Below are 27,222 nucleotides of genomic sequence, written 5' to 3' on the forward strand. Positions count from 1 at the left end.
GCCGAAGCAGCGGAAGAGCGCCCTCCGATCGGGGCGCTCTCCCTACCGCTGCCGGGTCCGCCGGGTCCCCCGGAACCCCCTGCCGCTGTCCCGCGATCGCGGGACACCAGGGCTCCCTCGGGGAGCCCCTGGACGCGCGTGCAGGGGGCGCAGGCTCCCGAAGACGCGTGACCGCGCGTCTATGACGCGCGGCACGCCGAGGGGCGGCCACTAGCAAGCCGGGAAATCTCCCGGCTTGCGGTACCGGCCACACTTTAATAAAGTGTGTCGGTAGTGTAATTCGCAGGCTTGATATTTGAAAGACAAAGGCACTGAAATTTAGTAACACTGGGCTAATGTTTTTCACAGTTTTGGACAAAAAATATTGACTGACAGTGGGCCAATGAAACAATACAAGACAATTCTGACCATTGGTCAATATGCAGAAGATAATTTTTAATAGACCGTTTAAATGTGGTAATCTCTGCTCTGCAGCAATCTTATTGCATTAAAGTCCAGTCATCACTTCCATTTTTATTAGTTAAAAAAACATTTTGGGCTTTGGTGTTCCCTGTAAATTTGACTGTCCATATAGCCTTCTCAAGAATAGATCTTGTTCTGGCTTTGGTCTATAGTCTTCATATGGGAATGGACAGGAAAGGATCATTTCCATTTTGAACCACTTCACATCAATATGTTGCTCCGACTTTGCTCCATGTGAAGTACAGTACTGTAATTGGCAATGTGCGCAGTGTCGGTAAGAAGAATTACCAGATACACATATTATAATGTGCTGTGTCTATTGCTTCATTATTATCCCTATTATTAGTGCTAAAATATCTGCCAGATCACAGGATGTTTAAATCTCTCTGCTTAACCCTTTCTCTCCCAAAGGGGCATGCAAAGCATTTTGATGCATGTATTAAAGGCCCATTTGGCAGCTAACGGGTTAAAATAGCATGCCCCTTACTCCCCCAAAATAGACAAGGGAGGAAGGGGGACAGAGGAGCTCCTAGTAACCATATGTTAAAAGGCCTAGCTTTAAGTTTAGGAAGCAATTTGTTATCATTACCTGTAAGTAATAAATGCTATGGGGCATACACAATTGTACCGTGGGAGGAATTATTTTATAGTGTGAGGTGATAACTTTGCGGTGAATGAAGCAGAACTGTGCTCAAACTAGATGAAACTCTATAGCTGTCCACATTTTATGTCTGTGTTAAAAAGTCACTGAAAGAAATGTATTTTACAATATGAGAAAGCTGGCTCAGCAAAATACTCCTGTTTTTGTTTTGAAGAGGTTTTATATCTTCATTACTGATATATCGACCTATTAGGAAGGTTTTGGGGCAGGAAGTGTTGTTGGTTATTGTTTTGTGTTGACGGTATGGGCGGGGAGTAAAAGGAACTGCTTTACTTATGGCAAAGCTATATTGGCTATATTATTATTTACACTGTACTTCCTATATACATACAGTATGTGTATGAATAATTGGCAGCTAATAAAAGTGGATGTCATTGGCAAGCATAAACAGAAGCACTGAGACATTTACGCTATTTACACTACAGTACCTTTGTCTAATTTATTCAAGTTTTGGAACTACAACTCTGCATTAGTTTCCATCAATAAAAAGAGAGACAGACTCTTAGGGGAGAAGCGGCATGACATTAAAGCCGAGGGTCCCTCCCCAGGGGACATGTGATGGGGGACTGTAAGAGGTGGTGGGTTAAGAACGGTTATTAAGGGGCGAGGTTAGGTAGCGCTACCTCTTTTTCCTGCTAGTTCTGGACAAGGAAGTTTCCCACTCTCTCTCCCTTTATTATGGGGTTTGAGGCATCTTTTGTTCTTGTTACAGCTCGCGAGAGACGTGTGGCCAAGGGTGGGGGACTCTTGTTGTTGAGATGTGTTGAACGTTTTAATGTATGTTGTTGAGAAAGGCGACGTCTGGCCGGTAGGACAGTGACCTTCCATGTTGTTGTGTTTTTACTGGCCATGTGGCCTGAGCAGTTAGTGGAGATGATGGTCATGAGTCGAGCGTATCGATTGGGCTCTTGCAATGGTGGCATAGCAAGCTGACTGGGTCATTGGGTTCATATATGTAATGTGTTTGATCATGATATGTTCAATACAGCTGTGACTGGTTTATCTTCCCAAGAAGTTGTTGTGTTGTGTTTATTGGGATGACACAGGTGGCAATTATCTGAGGAATGGGCTGTGTCCCTAAGGCCCAGGACATAGTGCACTCAGCGTCGCTGAGCCGGGCTGAGCCACGCTGAAGAGGTGCACAAAGCCCCTGCATCTGTTATCAGCCAGGCTATAGTTTCGGAGGCTGAGAAACTTCCCGAGACAGGCAAGTTTGAAATTTGCCGCTCGGGGAAGCGGAGGAGCGGTCACGTGACCGCTACCATCCAATGGGTCTGCAGCCGGTCCGGCATTGTAACTACCAGACAAGACAGAGGCAGCACAGAGGTGTGTGTGTGTGTATATGTGTATGTATGTATATGTGTGTGTGTGCATGTGTGTGCGTGTGTGTGTGTGTGTGTGCGTGTGTGTGCATGTGTGTATGTGTGTATGTGTGTGTGTGTGTGCGCATGTGTGTATGCGTGTGTGTGTGCATGTGTGTGTGTGTGCGCATGTGTGTATGCGTGTATGCGTGTGCGCGTGTGTATGCGTGTGTGTATGTCTGTGTGTGTGTATGTGTGTGTATGTGTGTGTGTGTGTGTGTGTCTGTGTATGTGAGTGTCTGTGTGTCTGTGTGTGCGTGTGTGTGCGCGTGCGTGAATATATTTATCAAAGTTGAACAATGTAAATAAATAATTTATTCTCACAACATGTCTTTTTTTTTAATTTTTAAAATATTATATAATACACACACACACACACACACACACACACACACACACACACACACACACACACACACACACACACACACACACACACACACACACACACACACACACACACACACACACACACACACACACACACACGTTCCCCAGTGACACACAAACACACAGACCACTTCAAAGTGACACACACACACACACTGACAGCTACCAAGTGACACACACACACACTGACAGCTACCAAGTGACACACACACACACTGACAGCTACCAAGTGACACACACACAGTGATACCCGCCTCCCAATCGCGCTTGCTGTCTCCTCTGCCAGGACAGCAAAAAGCTCCTGGTAGAGCGAGCGGCAGCAAGCACGAGCGAGCAGCAGCACCGAAGTGCTTACTATGTCCCAGGCCTAAAACATAATCTTGTCTGCTACAAGCATGGAGTAAAGCTTCAGCAATCTTGTTGCAACTTAAACTGTGAGCCTTCATCTTTTGTTTGTTGTACTCTGTTTATTGGGATTGTGAGGGAGGGGGGAGGGGACCGGATTGAGGAATGGGAAAGTCAAGGCCACTGGAAGGAATGAATTACTTACAATATTGGTTCCATATGAAACTGGTAAAACTGAGAACTGAATGGAGCTGTCCGTGAAGCCGAACCACATATTAAAAGTTCAGTCGTTTACACAAACTACCCCAATTTCAAAACCTGATTCTAAGCCAGGTTGTAACATCTGCCTTTGTAGAACTTGGAGTGACATTAGTGTAAACTTTATGGAACCCTAAATAAATAATGTTACCTGGTCACAGGTAAGAAATAACTTTTTAATGGGAGTATTGTGGATGATTGTAAACAAGCAGGTTTGAGTGTTCAATGTTTGAGTGACTTACTAAAGGAGTACCAGCATGTGCAGACAGAAAGATCTCATCACAATGAATTGGCCTGTACTTTGGGTTAACTGATTATGCTAAACTAAAGTGACACCTTTGTGGAATGGACAAATTTGATTACAAGGGGGAAAAAAGATAGAGGTTTGACAACAGTATATAGTCATTATCCTGCAGTGTTACAAGTGGGGTCCCAAGCTATCAGTCTTAATTTGCATGTATTTTTTGAGAAAGGAGTTGGAAGCAAAGGATAACCAGTGATTTGACCTGTTTAAAATAATGGTGCCCTCTTATTAACAGAAATGTTTATGCTTGCCACACATTTTAATAAACCCCCCCCCCCTTGAACCTTAGTATTCAACTTACTGTACAAAGAACAGTCTGAAGCAGTAGGTGAGTTAGGGTCCTCTAGTACACATTCTCCAGTGATACTGCTACATGGTCCCCCTCCACAGTCACATTCTAAAAAAGAACGAAGAAGGGTTAAAAGTCCACATTATTGAAAATAAATCAATATTAAAGGGGAAATAAATACATACATATGTTTAGAATTACGTACACTGCATTACCTCTGTCTCATGCAATCACATTCCTCATTTTATTGTACTGTCAGTGTACAAAATGCTTTTAATGCCTACCAACAAAGTACAAAGGGCCATATGCGCAAAGCTCCATTAAACCAGGGCTCATAACATCATGTTACCTAAAACAGTAACCCACATTATTTCCCCTGAGGTTAACCCATATACACAAAGCTAATTACTGTACAAGCGAATACAACGGGTGTGGAATATATCTCATTAGCATTGACGTAAGTTAAGTATGTCTTAGCCTTACTCACATCCAGTGCCCTGAACTTGGTGTTTAACTAAAGTTTTTAAAAAAAGAAGGAAAGGGGATAATAAGAATATGTTAGATAAATCATAGACAACTGTGGTGTTACACCCTTTCAGACTCTGTAAAAGCCCAATTGCAGGGCTGGGAGTAATGCCATGTTTAGGTTTGACCTAAGTAACATAACATTGAGTACCTGCATTAACCTTAACAGACGTTAATGGATATATACTGTTAGGGGAAACAACTCTTTCGCATTTCATTGTCACTAACGGCTTTATAGTTAACGCAATGCTCTTTCCGGGAGAAGGCTTATCGTTATGTTGACTTATGTTAAGCGTCACGGGTTCCTATTGGCCCTATTCCTATGTGACCCAAGACATGTAAAGCCACCATTTCTATAGCCCCACCAAGCCCAGCAAGAGCTGCTATCGGCACCCCCTTCCGAGGTAAGTGTCTCTAGACCCCAGAGCTGAAATTAATGCAGTTCAGCTACAGAGACCCCATGCTTCAAACCGTTAAAAAAAAAGTGTCACCATGTTCTGCTGCTTTAATAAACACCTGAAATATAATATGCTACACTCACCATGCAATTTGCCCCTTTGAAAGTCCTATGAACTAAGCATCGTAAATGGCGCAAAACTGGCATATGGAAATATCATTTTAAATTACACTTGTGTGCGTCTATGTACTGACCTGAAACCTCTCATTCTATGCCATCAACGTCAAAAATTAGTTTTAAAATGTTTAATGGTGCACGAAAATGGTGCATTTTAAAACTAATTTTTGCTGTTGATGGTGTAAATTGAGAGATTTCAGGTCCCGGGACACTTACCTCGGAAGGGGGTGCAGGTAGCTGCTCTCGCTGGGCTTGGTTTACACTAGATGTACAGATGTTAATAATTATGTTTCCACGTGCCATAAAAAGGAGAAAGTGCATCACAATCATCCACTAATATCAAGTCGGCGTAAACCATTAATAGATTCTTAATAGTGTTAGTGCAGAATGAAGTTGGTGTGTATCAACCCCAAACATTTATTTGACGCAGCACGGATGTTTAATTGTATAGGTTACCAAGCTATATATTATTTTCACAGTATGCCTGTTTTAAATAATATTCTATTAATAATTTAGATTTACTACTGCTAGTAGCAAATACATTGTATCAATTAGGTATTCAACATGACCTGATGCTTCAAAAATTATTTCAAATAACAAATTACTGTATGTGTCCTATGTATAAAGTCTTCATACATCCAACATTTTATGAAGTTCTGTTTTACTTTTCAGTACTGAAACTTTGACATGCAAATAAAATAAAAAAAAAATATATATATATAATCTTAGTACATAGGCCCTGTCATGATAATGTCATGAGATATTATGTATTTTAAACCATCTGGTGCTTCAGGGGTTAATTGTGCAACAAGTTGGGGTTACAAATACCATATTTTGGGTTTGTAACAGGTCAGGACTTTTTCCGGGTTTGTGCTTGTCTTCAAAGAGAGCTTAATGGGGGCGGGGGGTAGGCAGGAGCTATCCTGTATGGCCGACTTAAAAGTGCTAGATGGGTTGTTGTGAGGATTCGCCATCCTGGCGGTCGCAAACCGTCTCCTCACCCCAACAAGCCTTCCCTGACGGACACTCAGGATGCGCAGTCTCGTGGTCCCAATACGCGCGGGTGGACCTTGTGCGGCCTGATTCCCCGTCCGTGGATTCTGACCCCGCCCCCCGCTCTGACGCACGACGGGTTCATTCGGACAGCCTCCCTGGTGATGCGCAGTCTTAGCCCCGCCCCCGCTCTGGTGATGGACAGGACCGCCGTGGGAGTGAGGCGCGCTCTCAGCTCCGCCACTGGACCTCAGTGACGCGTGCGGGTCGGCGCGCGATTGGTCCCGCCCCCTCTTGCTCTAAAGACACTCAGTATCGGCGTGGGAGTGACACGCGCTCCAAGCTCTGCCCCCTGACCTCTGTGACGCGCACAGGTCGGCGCGCGAGCAGTTCCGCCCCCATCCTTGATTAGGCGGTGTCATAGGGCACACCTGTGTGCACCAGCAGCCTATCAGTGCCTAATTCCTGGTTCCGCCCTGGCTGGCTATTGGAGGCTCTGCCTTTATATACCTTCAGTCTGCTCTCAATCCTTGCTGAGCATAGTCTGAGGTGTGACGCTGTGCCTTGCTGCATTCCAGTACCTGTGACCTTGCCTTGTCTTGCTGTCTTGTTGCCTACCTTGCTAGTCTTTTGGATTCCGCATCCTCTCCTCTCCTAATCCGGCTTCGTACGACCATTTTCCTGTCTCCAGTCCTGACCTTGGCTTAGTACTCCAACGATCCGATACTCTCCTATCCTGAACCTGGCTACGTACCCCGACTATCCGATACTCTCCAACCCTGATCTTGGCTACGCACTTCGACGATCCTCAAATCTCCACTCCAGACCTGGCAAGTACTAACACTAATCTCCAATCTATACCCCTGACCTGGCTTGAACGACTACTCTACATCCTAGGAATGCCCATGTGGCTGTGGGTCGGCGTAAACCAATTCCCTACCTCAGCACCGCGGTCGCACTTCGTTTGTGGTGAGCTACGCATTACAGTTGTATGGATCTGATAGTCGCGAGATAGGGGCATTTGTTTTGACAGAGAAGGGAATAAAATATGGCTCTCCTGACAACTTTATAAACTTGATCGTTTTAGAGCTAGCTTCAAAGGCATTCTCTGGAGGGTTCTGCAAGGTTTAGGGGGCATGGCTAAGAAAATATTCAACATAACAGTGACTTTATTAAAAATGAGAATATCATGTGATGTCATCTCCTCTGCATAATAAGAGTTACAAATCTGTAATCGTGTCACAGTATGACATGTTCTGACATCACACACTGCATGTTTAAGAGGTACTAGGAACAGATATTAATTTGTTGCTCAGGTTTAGGGGTAAGACGGTCATGCTTAGTCTTGTCGCGTCCACCATGAGCGCCTGAATGTATTGATGTGACTCGTGTGTAAGTATTAGTTAAGGAAAGTTATGAGGGTATTTAGATATTGAGAAGTTTAAACGTAATTTGTTAGAGTTTTTTTTTACTCTATCGTAAAAATGTCAATCTAACAACTGATTTACGATGAGAGTGGGCTTATGTTATTTTCCATGGGGAAAGAATGTACTTAAAGCTTTGGCTTTATGAAAATCAGATTTCAGCAGAGCTGTGTTTGGACCCAACACGTGATATCTCATGTTCCTGAGCCAGTGACCTCTCTGGGAGAAAACCTATGGCATTTGGGTAATGAATATATAGGGTTTTCTGTTTCTGTTTTATCCTTTCATTTTGAGAAACTGTTCTCCATTTATTGTAATTGTATGTTCTTGTAATCCTTTTTCTGTAATCTAAGCACTGTATATATATATATATATATATATATATATATATATATATAATTAAAACATTTAATAAGTGATGCTTTGGGCTCTGAATTAACTTTTGCATGCTCTGGAGAGAGTATTTACGTTTTCTGACACATTTGGCTACAACAGATTTTTGTGTGTTACAGTGCATAGTTTTTTCTATAATAAAAAGGGACCTGGACTCTAGCAAATATTAATTTGACATCTTTTATTTGCATAAATATCCTGGTTGGTGGAAGCATATAGATATGATTGCAATTGAGTACGGGGTTAATATTAACTCATTGGAGGTACCTTGCACAGGTTAAATGGGAGTTGGCTAGAATAGCTGTGTGTTTTAACCCTGATTGCATATCAAAGTCACGTTCACACTTGTGTGCCGTTCGTGACAGTTGGTATGTGGGGACAGATTTAAGGGAGATGTTAACTCATTTGATCGACCTTTGCGGAGGTGAAAAGTGGGGCAGCTTGTGAGCTGTATATTAACCCGTCCCATATGGGGAGATATTGTACATTTGAGGGACCTTTGTGGAGGGGAAAAGTGGGAGCGCTTGCGAGCTGTGTATTAACCCTTGGCCCGTATGCAGGTCACTTGCTCACAGTTGTGCTGTTCATGACAGGCCCAGTTAAACCTAGCACCACAAGTGCACTAATTTTCTTAATTACTAAAATAATCATTTTTAAATAAATCATTTGAATGCGATCCTGTTAGTGTTTGCCAACATTTAGGTTTATAGTTTGATAGTGATTGTATTGTTCTGGTGCTTAAATGCCTGCTCTTTCCTTTCTCATTTCCTATTTATTTTTCTAGGGAGGAAACAAGTACTGAAAGTAGGCATGGCTACTTAAAGTGCCCATGAGTATGCACAAGGGGCTGTAATGTTATAACTGTTATACGTTATTCAAATATAGATGCGGTTACAGTACATTCGTGGAGATTTTTTTTTTTTTTTAATTGTTTGACTCAAGCCCTTATTTATGTGGTAATAATGCTGGTTCTTTATGGGTGCGATTTTAACTCCTATTTAATGGGGCTTCATTACTCTAGGCCAGTGATTCCCAACCAGTGTTCCGTGGGGGTGGGTTTTTTTGGTACGTATTTTGTACGGTGGATTGAGTGAGAGTGGGGTAATTGACGGAAGGTAGGGGCGAGTGAGAGAAGGGAGACGGGAGGAAGTGAGTGAGGAAAAGAGGGAGTAAGAGTGAGACACAAGGGATAAATACATGCGAGGCGGGAGGGGGGGAGAGTTAGTGAGACGGATGGGAGAGAAATACATGGGTAGATTGTGGGAAATAGAGGTGGCTCGTGAGGTATGAAATGTTGTGACTGACCCCTGTCGAACCTTATATGTGTCAGCCAGATAGGGGTTCCCCGAGATATTTTAAAATACTTCAAGGGTTCCTCCAAACAAAAAAGGTTGGAAATCACTGCTCTAGGCCTATGAGTTAACTTTAGTAACTAGGTGGGTTGCACCTTCAAACTGAGCACAAACTGCTTTTCTGTTAAGATAACATTGTGTCATATAGATGAGGCCATTGTTAGTGGTGAGATGAACTAGAAATTACACTGAAATTAGGCTGTTATAACATGTTATTAGATTTACAAACGTGTCAGTTTGTTTGCATTCATTAAACTTAGCAAATCTTCCAGTTTTACCGTTTACAAAGCTATATCACTCCACTGAAGACAGTTTGTACCACTGTTTAGGAAATGAGCCAAAGGGCTATGTCTGCCTGTACTTACTCTGTAGTAACCAAGGTGGGAAAGGGAATAGGTGGTATGATACATTTTATTGAACCAACAAGTAGTTGATATGTTACAAGCTTTTGAAGCTCTCAGGGTCCTTCATCAGGCGTCCATACCCGATGAAGGACCCTAAGATGTTCGAAAGCTGGTAACACATCAACTAATTGTTGGTCCAGTAAAAGGTATCATATCACCTACTCCCCTCTCCCTCCTTTGTTACTACACGGAAGAAAGGACCAACACGGCTACCCACCCTTCTTTGCTGTTGTTGTACTTACTCTGACAGCCAGATGGTTTATAATTCCAGTACCCAGACCTGCACTGCTCACATTTCAAGCCTTCTGCACCACGGTTACATTTGCACTGTTGAGTTACAGGGTCACAGTTGTTATCCTGGGAAGCTAGACTGCACTCACACTTCTGACAGCCAGAACAACTGTCATATCCATAGTACCCAGCCTGCAAAAACACAACATTGGAAAAGGTTGGACATTATCATATTCCATGCATTCATCAACTGGAATAAGAAACAGATGTTGCCGTTGGCAACTTGTTTTTTAAGAGTTACATTGTTTTGTGACCGGAAAAATTTCCAGGCATTAAATAAGTCTTTAGATGTTCTGAATTTATGGTGGGATAAAGAAATACGTTTTCATCATCCCCATATTAACATTACTCTGATTATCCAGTTTATACCCCATTAGTATAGCCAGATTTGGCATACAATGTGCTGTTCTCCCAAACACAGGGAGACCTTTTAGAAATGGAAAAAGAGAACTACATCATTATGGTTTTAAACTAATAAATATTATCACACAAAATAAATGTTCAAGGATATATACTACATGTAGAAAATAATAACTGGCTGAGATTTTTTGCAAATAGTCATATCCTTTATACTGTAGCTTTGTGAAGAGAACCCTAATTTGGATCTATTCAGGGAAATAAAGGGCTACCCAGGATGGAGGCCTCATAGCATATTTAATAAGGGTCTAAGTGCCACATTGCTACGTATTGTTAATTATGATACTCACTTGACAATGTTCACAGAAAGTGCCTTTGACACCTGGTTTGCAGCGACACTGCCCATTAATATCATTACAGGACTCTGTACCACACTTTGTACAGCGACACGCTGAAAGAACAACATCTCATTTATGCAAAATGCAGAGAAATAACCAACTTACATATCCATCTTCACTTCAGTATCAACTCAGGCACATTTAAAGCCAGTCTCCGTACCATTTTTATTATATACTGTATGCCAACCTCTTCACGATGGTACCCATCAAAATGTTTCTCCCTCTCTTGATAATCTCAATTTGTTCAAATACCTACTCCTACTGAACATTAATTTACCTCCACGTGTTCTTGAATGCAGCAATCCTGGCTGCTTGGTTTTTTTTTTTTACTCCCCATTTTTTTTTTACAGCAGGGAAACTGGAATTTTGGGGGGAATCCTCTGAACCTCGATATTTTCAGCTCCAGGGACTCCCAGGGACCTTAGATACTTACCGGTGAAGTTACTGGTGTCGCCTTCAAGGTAAATAAAATAGACGTTCACATTTCAAGTGGTCTGTGAGCCAATAGGAAGCCACAACATAATCTGTTACACTTCTAATTGGACGATCATTTAAATCCCTGGGAAAAAAACAGACATTAAGGCCGGTAACTTCATCGATAAGTATCTCGGTAACCAGGCCAGGTCCGCAGAGCTTAAAATAATGTGCTTTAACTCAGGGGGAGCCCCAGATAGCATGCTGTAAAAAAAAGGGGGGTCACATTGGTGGGATTGCTGCTTTATGCTTAAATTGCTTTCAAGAAAAAAACAATGGCTCTGATGTAAGAATCCATAATGTGGAATATTTATATATTTAAAAGATATTAAATGTATTGAACCGTGTAAAGTAACATGATATTAGACCAGATCCATAAACCAGATTGTTTTGATTATATCACTATCCATCTATTAATTGTACAGATTTAAGTTGCTTAAATACAGTATTATCTTACAGTGTTAATGTGCTCAATTATGAAAGCCATAAAATGTTCCATAATAAACTGTAACATGTACCCATGCAGTTTTTAGCCACTCTGGCATCTCCGTAATATCCTGGAGCACATCGTTCACAATGAAACCCTGTGCTGTTGCGGAGACAGTTGTTACATTGTCCAGTCATCTCATTGCAATCTTCAAATATCAGGTTAGGATCCGAGTTCCCACTACAGTCACATTTTTTACAAATGCTTCCTTTGAGCAGAGGGTTTCCATAATAACCTGGTGCACACCTAAAAGGAAAAAAAAAAAAGAAATTAACCACAGCAAAAATGTACGTCTCTAATAGAAACCATTTTATTAAAAAGTCAAGCAAATATGGTTTTCATTTCAGTTCACGTGGGAATTTTTCCTTTGGTAGTTTGCAAATTGAGGACAATTTAGCCAATATTTATTAAGTTAAAAAAACTCACCCTCCTTGGCCTTTTTAATTGCTTTTTAAGATCATCAATTTATTCATTGTCTATAGTTTTTTATTTCTTCAATTCTTGGGTTAAGAATGACCCCTTTGAAAGCTTCAGGTGCCTGCTACACTGCCATTTGCTACAGAAGACTGATCTACTAACTAATCGCCCCAAGTGATACTCTTTGATTCCTACTGCTGCCCATACTGCTACAGTTCCCATCCTGTGGGCTCTTCCGCCCTGTTTTTGTCTTTATTTTAATTTGTATTGCTCTTGTTTTTTCTTGTTTGATGAATTACAAGTACTTATCATGATTTATTAAACTATTCTAGCACTTCTGTGAGCGCATGACTTCTTCTTTCTGGTATATAGTTTCTGTGATGCAGCCGTAGTGTGATAACATAGTAACATGGCTAAAACTGAGCTCCAAGTTATTCCCCTAATGTTTTTCCATCTTTTTCATACCAACCAAGATGGACGCTCTGCATCCCGTCATAAATGTACCCTTCCCATGTATTTTATGAATGGCTGCTTCCGTGACATCGCGGCCTAAATAATTTATTCTCTTACATTTCCCACAATCTAAGCTCGTGCACTCAACATTTCCAACACCCAACTATACTCAACATCAAACTGATGGCATACTGTATGTAGATGTTATATATTCAAGATGTTTTTTTGTTTGTTTTTCAGTTATGTTATCTATCACATTAATTGACTTGAATGGTAGTTAACGCAGGATATCATTGCGATATACCTTATTGTACCTTATCCTGGCCTAAGAGTCTGTAGATTTTCTGCTGTCATAACAACTAAATGTCATTATTAATCCTTCTTAAAGCCTATCTATTCTATTCCTATCTGCTTGTCCTTACTTATATCACATTATGTTAATCAAAGGGCCTTAAATCCTACTACTTTGTCTTTCTTGACTAAATATTTTCAGCTCCCAAACTTACAAATGAATGCGATCCCCACTACTGAACTATTAGTGCTTAGTATTACTATAAATACTTTTGCATTTCTGTTTCAACAGTTGAATCCCTCCATAAAAATGTGTATTTGCAGATCTACGCTTGGATATATATATATATATATATATATATATATATATATATATATATATATATATATATATATATAGCAACTGTAAATATTCCTGTATATTCATTTGCATGTCTTAGACAGGTCTGCACCCCTGTCTTTCACCATTATCACCCAGCAAACAGCACTTCCACTGCAGCAAGGGATTCTGGGAAATGACATGCAAATGAGCACACAGTACCACTTTTTATCTCATGCTCACATTACATGAGCAACCCTTAGCCAATGCATGGTGCTTTAAACACAGCTTTTAAGCAAGGACTTGGGAGATGCAAAGTCAGTTAACCCACTCACAGACATGTTTCAACCTTGATGGGTATCATCAGTGTGAGGTTGGCTTGCTGACATTTGCTCAAATGAGATAAGAGTAGGTAATCACCACCACTATTATGGTTATGGTGGGTAAAAAAAGTGACTAAAACCCTCCACAGTAAAGCATAAAGCAACTGTAAATATTCCTGTATATTCATTTGCATGTCTTAGACAGGTTTGCAACCCTGTCTTCCACCATTATCACCCAGCAAACAGCACTTCCACTGCAGCAAGGGATTCTGGGAAATGACATGCAAATGAGCACACAGTGCCACTTTTTATCTCATGCTCACATTACATGAGCAACCCTTAGCCAATGCATGGTGCTTTAAACACAGCTTTTAAGCAAGGACTTGGGAGATGCAAAGTCAGTTAACCCACTCACAGACATGTTTCAACCTTGATGAGTATCATCAGTGTGAGGTTGGCTTGCTGACATTTGCTCAAATGAGATAAGAGTAGGTAATCACCACCACTATTAAGGTTATGGTGGGTAAAAAAAAGTGACTAAAACCCTCCACAGTAAAGCATAAAGCAACTGTAAATATTCCTTTCCTGTATATTCATTTGCATGTCTTAGACAGGTCTGCAACCCTGTCTTTCACCATTATCACCCAGCAAACAGCACTTCCACTTCAGCAAGGGATTCTGGGAAATGACATGCAAATGAAATATGCACATATATATATACACACACATATATATTTGTAGAAGAAAATATATCCACACATTTGTTGCTTGTGATACCGTCGTACTGGACTAACTAAAAGTATTCACAAGCCTTTTTTGAGCTGCGGTAACCTCCATTCATCGGGTCAGATAAGCAGGATTTATGTAAATAAGGTTGGCTACAGCACTCGATCGTCAATTAAAAATGAATCATCTTTATTTATTTTATTATGCAGCATTCAACAGCGTCACTGGTGCTCAACAACAGTAAGGCTGAGTCCATGCTCCCTGCTTGCTCGCTGAGGCGCACTGAGGCTCAGGGAAAGCGAGTGCTTTCCCTGGCCTTGCGGTTGCTTACCGCATGCGCTCTCAGCAGGCCGTCAGGGGGCGGGCCGGGGGCGGGCGCGTCACTGGCCGGGGGCGGGCCAGTGACCGGCCTGTCGCGCCGGCAAGCGGGGGAATTTGAAATTCCTCTAAGACCTGCGCTTCCGCAAGCGCGCGGAAGCGCAGGTGAGCCCCTACTAAAGCCGCTCTAATTGCGGCTGTAGGGGCTCAGTGCTGAGCGGGAGCGTGCGTCAGCACGCTTCCGCAAGCAAGCAGCAAACATGGCCGAGGCCTAACATGGTTCTGACACTGAAAGACAATGTTCTGGGCTTATATGGCCCTTCAACTAACATGTGTAGCATACATTAATGTCTCTTTTTTGTAGGAAGGGACCGTAATGTATTATACTGTATATACTGTACTCGCCATTTAGTTATAGTTATGAGTGCCATACTAATTGAAGCCATACTGTATGTCTATTTAGACAGGGGTATTTTCCCTCTGCCGTCCGAGCAAGCTGAAATAATTATGGTATGGTAACCATTGCTGATTTTCCCTTGTGGTATTTTGAAATTGAATGAAGATAAAAAAAAAAAACAAGCACACAACAAACGTTTGGAGAGTAAATGCCCGTTCCTGGGTGTAACATTGAAACTATATGTGTCTCCTTAAAGAGTGATCAGTGTGTAACATAACAAATGTACACTGCTGTTGTAAATTAGACGATCCGGCTGTTCAGTATACTGACAACAATGTAGTTGGTATTATCTCTGATATTAATATACTTGAAGGATAATGTGGATGACCTTTGCATTCTCTTCATTCTGTAATTGTAAACTGTGTAAACTGGTGATATCCATTTGACGGCAAACAGGTGGTTTTCATGTGTCATTTCTCCCCTCCCATTATCCTTTAATTGTTTAGATCCTTAATAACTTCATGTTACATAATTATATAAGGCGACAATAGCCCTTATTCTTTGAACTCTGATAGTGCAGATCAGGGAGCTCTATTGACTTCAACAGGGTTTTCCATGCGATAGCATGCAGAATGAGGGCTAATGTATTTTGTTTACTTTACTTTACTATAAACCTCTCTCATGTGAGGGAAAAAAGGCACCCCAGAGGGCTTTTTTTTATAGAAAAAATACATAAGAATATTTCTTGTGAAATGATCAACAGTTTGATTCACAACTCGGATCCTTGTCAGGGGTTTTGTTTGTTTTAAACAGATTGATTATGGGTCAGTGGTTGACGTAAACACATTGTGATTAATTCACAATAACATGGTTCAACAGCTCAAGCTGCAAACACAATGATATTTCAGCTTTGGGAGCAATGAGCATTGCATTATTTAGCCAAACTGCACTGTTTTTTCTGACCCTCACTGAGTAATGAGATATGATCAGATATTTGTGAGGAACAGACATTTGAAGACAGCAACTTCTCACCTGCTAAATGTATGAATGAATGAATACCATCACCAACTCTACACTATTTCTGCAACCGAAAATCCATAAAACTGGGTCATTGCAGGGCATCTACTTTTGTATGCAGACAAATTCATAGAAGAAAATATATCCCCACATCTGTTATTTGTGATACGGTCTTAAAATACACCCTTTGCCGGAAATGTGCTGATTTTTAGGCTAACATGCTCTTAAAACAATGGTCAGATGTAGATCAAAGACAGCAAAAATGAAAACCCACAGGAGATTGTGGGACAGTATAGAATAAAGAAAATGATCTGACACCCTCTCTTTTTTAAAGTGCAAGTTGTAAAATACTCGCTGTCAAATAGCATAGTATTAACTAAAAAAGGCATTTTGGAGGCTGTTGAACAGTTTGTTTTTGTACATTTGCATTTACATCGATAGTGAGAACATAGAGCCTGACAGTAATTACCGTGCAATTCCAGTCACAGCTCCTTCCATTCGTGATTATCAACATCTGGATGCTATTACCGTTCTTCCAGCACACATTATAATAATCCACATAAACAGGTACTTCACAAGAACCCAATCACTGCTATTGGATTAAGCAACAAATTACTCTGCAACACTATGGATTTAGGGCGTCGAGGGGTTAAGAAATCATAGTGCATCAATATCAGCAACCGGTTTAGTTTCAGTCTTAATTTAAGAAAATGTGTGTTTTTCTTTTACATGCTCATATATTTGTGCCACTTCTGTACTGCATGTAAAGCCAGGAGCACCATGGATGCAATAACAACGTGCAACACTTTTAAAACTATAACCTTGTTTCCAAGGAGATGAGAGAAAAAAAGAAAGAAATGCACAGGGACACACATAGTGTGATAAAATGTACTAAAATGTACTAAAAAAAGCAATAACAAGATAAATCGTCAATGCCCTTACAGGAATAAAAGATCTTCAACGAAATATCACCAGAATCTCAAAGACCCTCCACTAGATCACTCTTGCAGGCATGTCTTTTCATGATGTTTCAGAGTAGCAGGGGGTGCGGGTTTGATCAAGTCGCCGTACCGGGAACACTGTAGCCAGTATAGATCCTATATCCTATATCCTATATCAGCTCTGTCACCAGGTCGGTAAAAAAATGTTCAATCCAATGAAAGATGCAATCTGAATTCATGAAACTGAACAGTCCCACAATGCCCTACGCATTTCGTGGAACAGGTCCATTTCCTCAGATGTATGTTCTGCTACCAGATACCATATCTCTTAAATAACACCACGGTCAAGTCCATTAGTCAAATCCTGCAGTACATTCATGTGTCCACATAAACTATTCTGATTGCAATGAAAGAAATACTATATGGCATACAATATGTATTTTTTAAAATTGGTTTAATTATGTTTTCTATAAACTGGTGTATTGTGTTATATGTCAGTATCTATAGCCTCATTGAGAACGATTGGGTTTAATATTGTTACTCGTCGATTTTGAGATTTATGTATTATGTTATCTAGTGCCAGATTGTATGTTTTTTATTGCAATCAGAATGTACTGCAGGATTTGACCTGGTGCTATTTAAGAGATACAGAAGCAGTCACGAGTATCCAAACACTTGCCTTGGAAAATCTGCGGCAACCTCCCAGTAATGCTGCAACATTTCTGTGACATTTCTGCAGACAGACTAATGGCCCATCGGATTAACACAGCAGGGGTCCCTGGCAGTCCCATTAAAACTGAATGGGGTCTTGGATCATCGTTGGAGCCTTTGAAATTCTGGTGACATTGCGTTCAAGATCGTTATTCCTGCAAGGACATTACTGTTTAATCTAGTTATTGCTTTTTTTTTTTGTGTAAATGTTATCACACTATATACAGTATGGAAGAAATTTCTACGAGGAAGTAGGCTTTTGGAATTTATATCCTTTTTTGAACATTACACTTCATATGTTTTCTTTTTGCTACTTTACAACAATTGTTTTTGGAATTTTAATGGGTACTATATAGTTTGCACTAGAAACCCTTAAGGTTTCCCTTTTTATATGTATGGATTGTTTATTTTATAGTATGTGGATTTAACCCATTTCACACCCCTTTTTATCGATATTAAGAGTAGTGTCACTACACTATACTAGTTGGTTGTTCACTGCATTTTCTCTCTCTTTTTTTTTTTTTACCATATTTGTGATATTCACTTGGGGCACTGAGATATTTTTTTTCAACCCTGCTTTCATGCTTACCTTTCACACTTAGGCCCAGCATAGTTTTCCTTGCAAAGGCAGCGCACAGAACCACTCTTAATCCCACAAGTAAGAGCAAAGCTGGAAGAAGGATAAAAAATATTTCAAAATACGTTTCTATAGACTATACTCTCCCTAAAACTCTTATTTAACAATGCAGTGCCAAGAAATACATTTGGATTGGGTATTATTAATAGACGGACTCATTCATAGACTTTCAATAATTTCTTGTTACTGCTACAAATTAGAATATTTCTATTAAAATGTAAATGTTCCTGTTTCTCGTTTTGGTCTTGGGACCATCACAGTTGTGGAGGACAAAGTTATTTTATGGACTATATAAACAAATGTTACTAAACATGTCCATAGCCATTGTGGTCTACAAGATGTCTTTGATTTCATCTGTTCAGTAGAAAATGAATACCGGTAAAAGTCCTTCTTCTGTCTTCTTTGTCCACGTTAAAGAAAGGCAGCTGGTAATTATAATATAGCCAAAGTACTGAATGTTGTTGGGAATAACATTCTAGGACTGGAAAAAAAAAAGTAATTTTAAGTCCTTCATCATATAGACAAACAAATAAAAGATTACCAAATATTTAGGGTCAGAATCATGATGTGGTTGGGCTTAGCACACCTGATCTGGCATTATTAACACCCATTCAAGTCAATTAGAGTTAGCGCCCTATCAGGTGTGCCATCCCGTACCGGCGCTTCAGGAATCTGACCCTTAATTTTTTATGCCAGGCCATTCTCCATGTTAAAGTTGTGCACAGTATAATATAGAGGACCTATTCTTTAAAGTGTCTAGAAGCCCAAGCTGGTGCATCTGTTCTGTGAAAGACAAACCCTTCATGGCCGGGATTAATCAAGCCACAGTGTGGGGTATTGCACCCTGATACAGTGGTAACTGCCATTTCTGCTAGATCGGGGTGCAATACCTAACAATATGGGCTCATACAGTAGATCCCTGCCCATGAGTACAATATGGCCCATATTTACTAAATGGGGCTACTCCATAAGACACCTTCTGGCATCAGAAGACAGCTCATGGCCCATACACTTCAATGAGCTGTAAGGTGCTTTCTTGAGCTGGAAGGTGTCTAGTAAATACCAGACCCTGTCTGTTTACCATACGTTTAATTTTTGCTTTTTGAAAAAGTTAAATAATGCTGTGTAAGCATAGGGTGACCAGACGTCCTGGTTTAAGCTGGGACAGTCCCTGTTTTAAGGAACTGTCCCGGTGTCCTGATAATTTTTTAGATGCATACAAAAGAAAAGGAGACCTAGTATATCAGCACTCTATCAAGCTAAATGTATAATTATTTGATTAAAATACTTTATTGGTGAACAATGAATAAAAAAATGGGCTTTAAAATAAGAGTGTGTGTCAAACAGCACGTGACTGTAATCATTCGTAACTTAACTAAGGGTAGTTAAGTAGTGTATACATATGGAGATCCTGGATAGATATTTAGGATCTGGTGCTATGTATATAGCCTCCTATAGGTATGGAGATAAGTCCGTGATGTACCCACCACACAGGATGTCAGTCCTAATGTACATGTATATTCTTAGAGCGTGTATATATACAGTAGGTGCTCTGAATCAATGGTGACATATATGTGGTGTACATGTATAACATCTAAGCAAGGCAAAGTAGATATCTGTATGTGACTATCTGTGGACGTGTGACTGATGTTGTGGTCCCATTCAAACACTGGAAGCTACCTACCATAAGGGTAATACCTAATGAGGCGTTCCGTGAATATAGCCCCTAGAGCCAAATAAGGCAAAGGTCTGCAAGTATAGAATCAATATGTGAGAAGCACAATTCCAGCTGTCGGCTGACTTCACTGATCCTTGGTGTAACCCTTAGGATTATTAGCTCTTACTGTTTGAAACCATTACCCTATTAAGGGAGCTCTATTGGAGAACGGTTACTTCTACCTGCTATTTGGTTTTATGGGGCTAAAAGGGGTTATACTCCTTGTTCAAGGATTTCTGTCCGTGAATAACCTCACTGATCAGCCACCTGTGTGTGCTTCCCTTGCATATTACCATTTAAACACTTCCCTGACAGGGTGGTTGTATATGGGTCCTGGTATATACTATCATTACCTTTGCAGATATTCATACCATTATCTGTTCATACCTCTAGCACAGTTCTGGCTGCACATTGTTGGGGTGAGAAGATTCCCCAACCAACATTTCCCCGTATAAGGGGGTCTGTGTGGGTAAATGATACACACTCTGTGTATTACTGCAGCCAATAGAATAGAATATAACAAACCATACATATATATCTAGTGCAGAGGATATATATATATGAGCAGCTGCCTGTGACTCTATTTAGGATGTTTTAATATTCCCTTCATTAGTCCCATAGCCAAGATACATCTTGTCTACACTTCTAGAGCAATAAGGCATACTCAAGGTACCCCTAGAAGGTGTCCACATAAATCACTATATTGATTCTATACTGGAATCTGAGGACTCTAACAGTAGCTGGCCTTGCAAACTGGATACAAATACTGAATGTATGTATGTATATATATATATATATATATATATATATATATATATATATATATATATATATATATAAATGTAACCCTCCTTGAACTGAACTGACTCTGTTGTTGTTTATTCTTATTATACTGCTATAATATAGTAGACAATAAGCACAGACAATACAGTAGAGGCTAGGCCACGCACTAGCCCAGGGTGTAGACATAGACTGAGGTCAATGCAGCTACATTAAATGCTACTAGTTTTATTAAGTAAATATTATTATGTAATAAAATATTTGAAGCAGCAGTCACCCAGCAACCCAGAGGTAACCTAAGACCTGGGACTGCACCCTGATTTATACTCCTCCCAAAGTGAATGTCAGAAAAAACATTTGATGACAATGTGCAGACATTTACGTTTATGTGCGAATGTCTCTGTAAACGAAGAAAAAAAAGTCACTGTGCATTTTTGAGAGTGAGCCTCAAATATCTGCCGCTGCAAAGAGACACCACATTTCCAGCGAATGTGAATGTCGACAGAAGACTTGTCCGTCTCTGCTCATATCAAACTCCAGGAAGACGGTTTTGCAGCAAATTGAATAGGGGTCAGAACTAATACAACTCTTCCCAAGTTACAGTAATCGAGCACAGAAACGTTGAAAACTCTTCTGCGTATTGTACAAAGAGAAAGAACATCTGTTGTAATCAAGAAAGATTTTTGCATCTGCCTCCTGCAAACTAATAAGAATTCAGTTCATGGGAACCACACAGAAAAACGAATGTTCCCATCACAGCAGTGATGAGATCATGTGTGCAGCCTCTCCCCTCTTTCCCCCAGAGAAAAAATAAACTCTCAAGCGTTTCAAATTCTTTAACAGTGAAACAAATCAATGAAACACAGCGTCTGCGCATACTGTATGTCCATATCAAGCAAACATCAGCAAACCTGCAGAGGTTTTGACAATAAACTTTAAAATAGTAACCCTAGACATCCTGGGTTAAAAGGTCCCGTCGATGTGTACTGTAATTAACAGTTAATTACTGAAGTGAAGCAGACCAGCAAAGTAAAGAGGTGGGAGGTGTGCGTGCGCGCGCAAGCAAGGATACCAGAATCACAAATCCTATTACAGAAAAGCTGCAGAATAGCCAGCTCCATGTGGCTGAAGCTGCCCTTTATAATGATTAGTACTGTACAACTGGTCAATTTTACAGTGAGTCCTTTATTTCGTACATTGCAAAAAGCTATTCACTGTATTTCCTCAGCACTTACATTTAAATTGTACTAATGTGAGCTTCTCTAACATGTTGTTTTCCAAACCCTTGTATAGAACATATCCGAGTCCTTGTATCATTGTCATTAGCATCCGTTTAAACATCCCATTCCCCTTATCCTACATGTGGCAGAAAAAAACAACCTTTTAATAGTTGTTTGGTTTGCTACCAAGTATAACATCTGTAAAATGTAAAACTCACGTCACATATAACATAAGGAAGGATGATAGTCAAACAGATGTAGGAGAGCTTACTGCTTCCGTAGCCGAGAACGCTTAAAGCTGTAGTTCAAGCTGCCGTTTAAAAAAAAAAATATATATTTTTTTTTTCCCATTCAATATGTTCATTAATACAATCTGCACACTGACAAGTGATTAGCTAAGCTGCAGATCGATCCGTTCTCCTGTAATCGATCGCTTGCTCCGGGTTATTTCATTCAGTTCTTGCACAGCATTCTGGGCAATATAGTCCTGAAATATGATTGACTGGGCAGTTACTAGATACTGTACAATTGGTGCACTGCTAGAGAGGTCGGGGCTCAAGAGCCAAAGCCTATCAGAAGGGGATGGGACTGTCACTTTGGAAATGCTTCCTACATTACAAACATTAAAAACGTCTATAATAACATTTTTTTACATTTTGTAAAGTATGTTCTCATAGTGCAGAATTAATTTATTAAAAAAAAACACATGTAGGATATTGCTTGAACTGCTGCTTTAAAGCTGCAGCTCTGGAGATAGTGCTGTCACGATATCGCTGCGGGGGTTAGGGGGTAGGGGAAAGGGCATGCTACGTCCTGCTACGTCCTGCTACATTGCTATTTAAACAGTACTGTGCTTAAAAGAGTGTGAACCCAGTTAAAATCCTACTCTTAGGAAGGCCTGAAAAATTGAAGTCCTTCGTAGGACGGCTATGTAAAAAAATTGTTGTCATATCATTTTAGCTGATATCTAATGAATATGAGTGTGACCTATATTAATGTCATCAAAGCAATGTTGCACAGTTGAAGTATCATTACATACTTGTTAGGGCTGAATGGTAATGGACAGGGACATGGCAAGCAGAACCTCAGCACTCCATGGATCAAATCACCCAAGTAACCAGTTGGACATCTTTCACAGTTCGCCCCAGTTGTATTCCTTTGGCAGTCCTGCAAAAAGCAACAATTATATATTGTCAGTTTTAAAATTAACTTGGAGCAAAATTAAGCAACAGTGAGTATGATAGGGGATCAACGTGGATTAAAAAGAGTAAAGGGTATTTAGAGTGGCAATTTTTTTTTGTGGCTTTGGATCCACAGTGGATTGGACGGTTCCTTTGGTCCATGGATTTCCACGAATCAATCTCAAAAAGGGCGATTCATCTTTCCGGATTTCTTTTTATCAGTGACAATCCAATCTGCGGAACTGTAAACCGTTGGAGGATTCTAAGGATTGTATTGTCAGAATCCGTGCGGATTGAATCCAATGGCGATTTTGAACTAATCCTCATGGATTGAGCCTGGAACAATCCGCCAACGGAATTTTACACCGCAGAACGGATTTTTTTAGGTGAAATCCGGGAAACTGGTTTGGACGGATTCGCCCATCTCTTGTGGTACTGTGCATGACAAAGAAAGAGCTATATTTATTAAACATTGAGGGAAAGATCTTTGTACTGTACTTCAGAATGATTTAAGCAACATATATGCTGTAAGAAAAAGTAACGGAGGAAAGTTTTCTAAATTAAATCCCTACATCTTTAAAAAGAAAGGAAGATTACAAGTTTGTGTAAAAAAACCACAAAAAAACCAAAACTGTTGGTTCTGTATTTTGTACCGCATAGTAGCATCTCTCTTTGACCACCGAGTATGATTACACAATTTGCGCCATCTATATCTTTGATACTTAGCTCTTCAATATGTTGGACAGTCATCTTCCCTGTGCTGGAGAAGATTTTTAGTACTATTCATATGAATGAAGCAGAACTCTTTTCAAGCTATTGGTCGCAACTTTGAAGCATATTGAATAAGGGCCTTGGAGAGCAAAGAACCTTCCAATAATTCCAGCTGCTAAGACACATTCATTGTCTGTCCTCCAAGCACTGCAAACTCCCACAGAGGAAACGGCCCCACCAACGGGGAAGGACTTTTGTTTTTGTCAATTTTGAAAAGTGTGTGGACTGCACCACACAAAACCCACTGTAACACACTGGGGCTTGCAAGTACTGTACTATTGGGTCGATACTCCTCTCCTTTGAAGGCGAAAGAACTTGGATAGATAACATCGATATGCATAACAAAATGCATCTGTTGCTCAAGAACCTTCACAAAAAACATTTGCCTTGGCCCTTTCCCAGTATACTAACTAGTAATAACACATACTGTACGTAGTTAGGAATGCATTAACTTCGGTTTAAGAGAATGGAAGTTACTTCAGAAGCATTGCCAGGCTTCTCACTACATAGACATGGATGTTTGTGTTCTGATAAAAAGACAGAAAACTCTTTGAGCTTTTATATAAACATAACATTTAGAAATAGGATTTTCTGTGAAATGTGGAGGGCTATGAATACTGTGCTCTAGTGTGAAAGCAACAAAGGGTACAGTAGCAGAGCCAGAGACCACTATACGTTGTTTTGTTTTTGTCAATAAGCCAACCAAATTAAATATTGTTTTGTGCGCAATCACCAGCGACGGCAATACACGAAGTAGGAGGTTTTATATACTTTATTGAAGTAATATAATAGAATACATGGTTTTGACAGTGATCACTGTGGGGCCTGATCATTTTTGAGACCCATCGCAGAGCCAGTGCTGGAGAAATAGAAGGGAACTGGGATAAGAGGTCCTAAAGAGTTTGGGTATTTATAGCCCAGAGTAAGAATTGCTCACACCCCATAATCACAGGTTTTATCATGAGGTTTTCAGGAGATCACTCAAAACATGGTTTGTAATAAAATGAAATGGCACATGAAATCTAGAGGGTTACCGGCATTAAAACATAAAAACAAATGCAGTCAGATACATCGTACCAAAGAAACAAAATGATCTTGCTCTGTTCTGTCACCTGAAATCCTCATTGAAACTGGGATTTATGAACTTGATAAATATGAAAATGCTTGTGGCATTTTGTAGATTGATTGATTTATAAATAGATGACAGGAAGCCTTGACCTATGTAAGTCTTGTGTCTTTCTTCTGTATGGCACAAAACAATGACTCAACTGTTCAGTCATTTTACCTTTTTTCTACCTTTTCCACCTTACTCTGAAAGTTTGTTTTGCTTGGAATTAATTATTGCTTTAATGGACAAGGCATGGTAAATTATGTGCGATAGGAACTTTTTTCATGGTGAATAATTGTCTTACTTTACTATTCCACAAGAGATACTGCTCCATGGCCAGGTCAAAAGTGGACAAAAAGGACATTTGTCAAAAGTATGCCAATAACCCAGTTTATTCTATTGCAAATATAGTGGTGCATAGTTGGTGGAATGTACATGAAGAAATATTTCAGAGGTCTTAATGCTAGACTTCGTGATGCATGTGTCTGCAGAAAACTCAACCTTTCCTCAGTCAACATATACGGTTTACAGTTCAAATGTTTTATTTATATTACATACATTGTAATATTACTATTGTTATTTAATATTGCATTTTCTTTGTCAAAGTCATGTAAAAATAGTAAACGCGCTAAGTACTAAAGCTTCTATCCATATGGCTTACACATGATCCCTAAAACTATTCCAGTCTCTCCAACACTGCGTCAAACTGCAGATAGCAATGTTATGGGGTTGTGCATGCTCATGAGCATATTAAGTCAGGAATTTCCCAAAGCTTATAGTTGTTATATTAGTCAGCCGTAGAGTCAAGCCTGGGATCTGGAAGTACAGAGCCATCAACCTATTTAGCAATATGTATTCCATTTTTTATGGACTTCACACAGACTTACTGTAGTTGCTCTGGGTCTAAATTGTCAAACTTGAAGTCTGTAGTTATGTGTTGAAATCTAGGATGGAACAAATGCCAGTTGTGCATTTTCTGGGGCAGTTCTATCTGAATAGCCCTAAACACCACAATTAGGAAGGTCACAACACGAAAGCAAAGAAACCTCAGCTACAAATACCACTACACGTGAATGCAGTAAGCCTCAGATCAGTAAGGCTGTAGGAAGAACTCATTTCTTATGCAGATGAATATAGCCAAACACAAAATGAGAAGCAATTTCCAGGCATACCCCGATTTAAGGACACTCACTTTATGTACACTCGCGAGTAAGGACATATCGCCCAATAGGCAAATGGCAGTACGCGCATGCGCCAATCAGCACATCCTGAACAGCAGTATCCGCTCCCTACCTGTACCGAAGCTGTGCGCAAGCAGGGAGACTATAGAGCCTGTTAAAAATGCGTTATTTACATTGGTTATGCACGTATATGACGATTGCAGTACAGTACATGCATCGATAAATGGGAAAAAAAGGTGGTGCTTCACTTTCATCAGTATATTTTCCATTAACATACATGCTCTGGACCCATTGTGTACGTTAATGCGGGGTATGCCTGTAGTTCATTTTTTTTCTTCTATTTTAATCCAATAACTGCTTGGCGTTAAAGCATATGGAATCTCTTTTAAAAGTAGTAGAACATGGTATATGTTCAGTGAGATGATTTCATCCAGCCTTTATATGCCAGCAATAAGGGAAGTAACTGCTCGGATGTTCTCGATGATTTGACTGATTGCCAGCTTTAATGATTGCATTTCAGTCAGTAATGAGTTTAACAATCCAGTCATGGCGTGCATGGTGTCAGGTGACTTACATCCCCTCACAGACACACTCAAGCATTCCTATTTAATTGCACTGCAAGTGACATGCAGTACATGAATCTGACACCCTGATAAAAGAAATTATTTTTCTATCTTGCTACCTACAGTGTACATATATTTTACTATTTAAGTCTTATAAACATGTATAGATTAAATGCACAATATAGAATGAATAAAATGTGCTTAGGCAGTCATGTAACTCTGTATTTATAATTAAGTCACATATTATGCATTTATAATATGACATGCAAATTCTGAGCCAACTCCATTGATCATGCAAGGAGCCTGGTGTTTTTGTCTGTGTTGTACAAACTCTCATCCATGTCCTTTCTTGTTTATGATAAACCTTAGTGACAGAGCTTAGTACATTTAAATTCTCATCTTTGGAAAC

General features: G+C 40.0%; 1 protein-coding gene across 1 annotated transcript in view; it reads right to left on the reverse strand.

The window, feature by feature from the left end:
• The window catches only part of LAMA4 (laminin subunit alpha 4), a 132,820-nt gene that overhangs the window by 90,307 nt on the left and 15,291 nt on the right, over positions 1 to 27,222 (reverse strand). The window contains exons 3-8 of the mRNA XM_075597648.1: positions 23,049 to 23,176; positions 18,245 to 18,325; positions 11,774 to 11,988; positions 10,734 to 10,834; positions 9,978 to 10,158; positions 4,083 to 4,178 (exon numbers count right to left, since the gene is read on the reverse strand). Coding sequence (XP_075453763.1) covers positions 4,083 to 4,178; positions 9,978 to 10,158; positions 10,734 to 10,834; positions 11,774 to 11,988; positions 18,245 to 18,325; positions 23,049 to 23,176 — 802 coding nt within the window. The remainder of the gene's footprint in view (positions 1 to 4,082; positions 4,179 to 9,977; positions 10,159 to 10,733; positions 10,835 to 11,773; positions 11,989 to 18,244; positions 18,326 to 23,048; positions 23,177 to 27,222) is intronic.

The sequence above is a fragment of the Ascaphus truei genome, chromosome 4 (genome assembly GCF_040206685.1).
Source record: "Ascaphus truei isolate aAscTru1 chromosome 4, aAscTru1.hap1, whole genome shotgun sequence".
NCBI classification, from domain to species: Eukaryota; Metazoa; Chordata; class Amphibia; order Anura; family Ascaphidae; genus Ascaphus; species Ascaphus truei.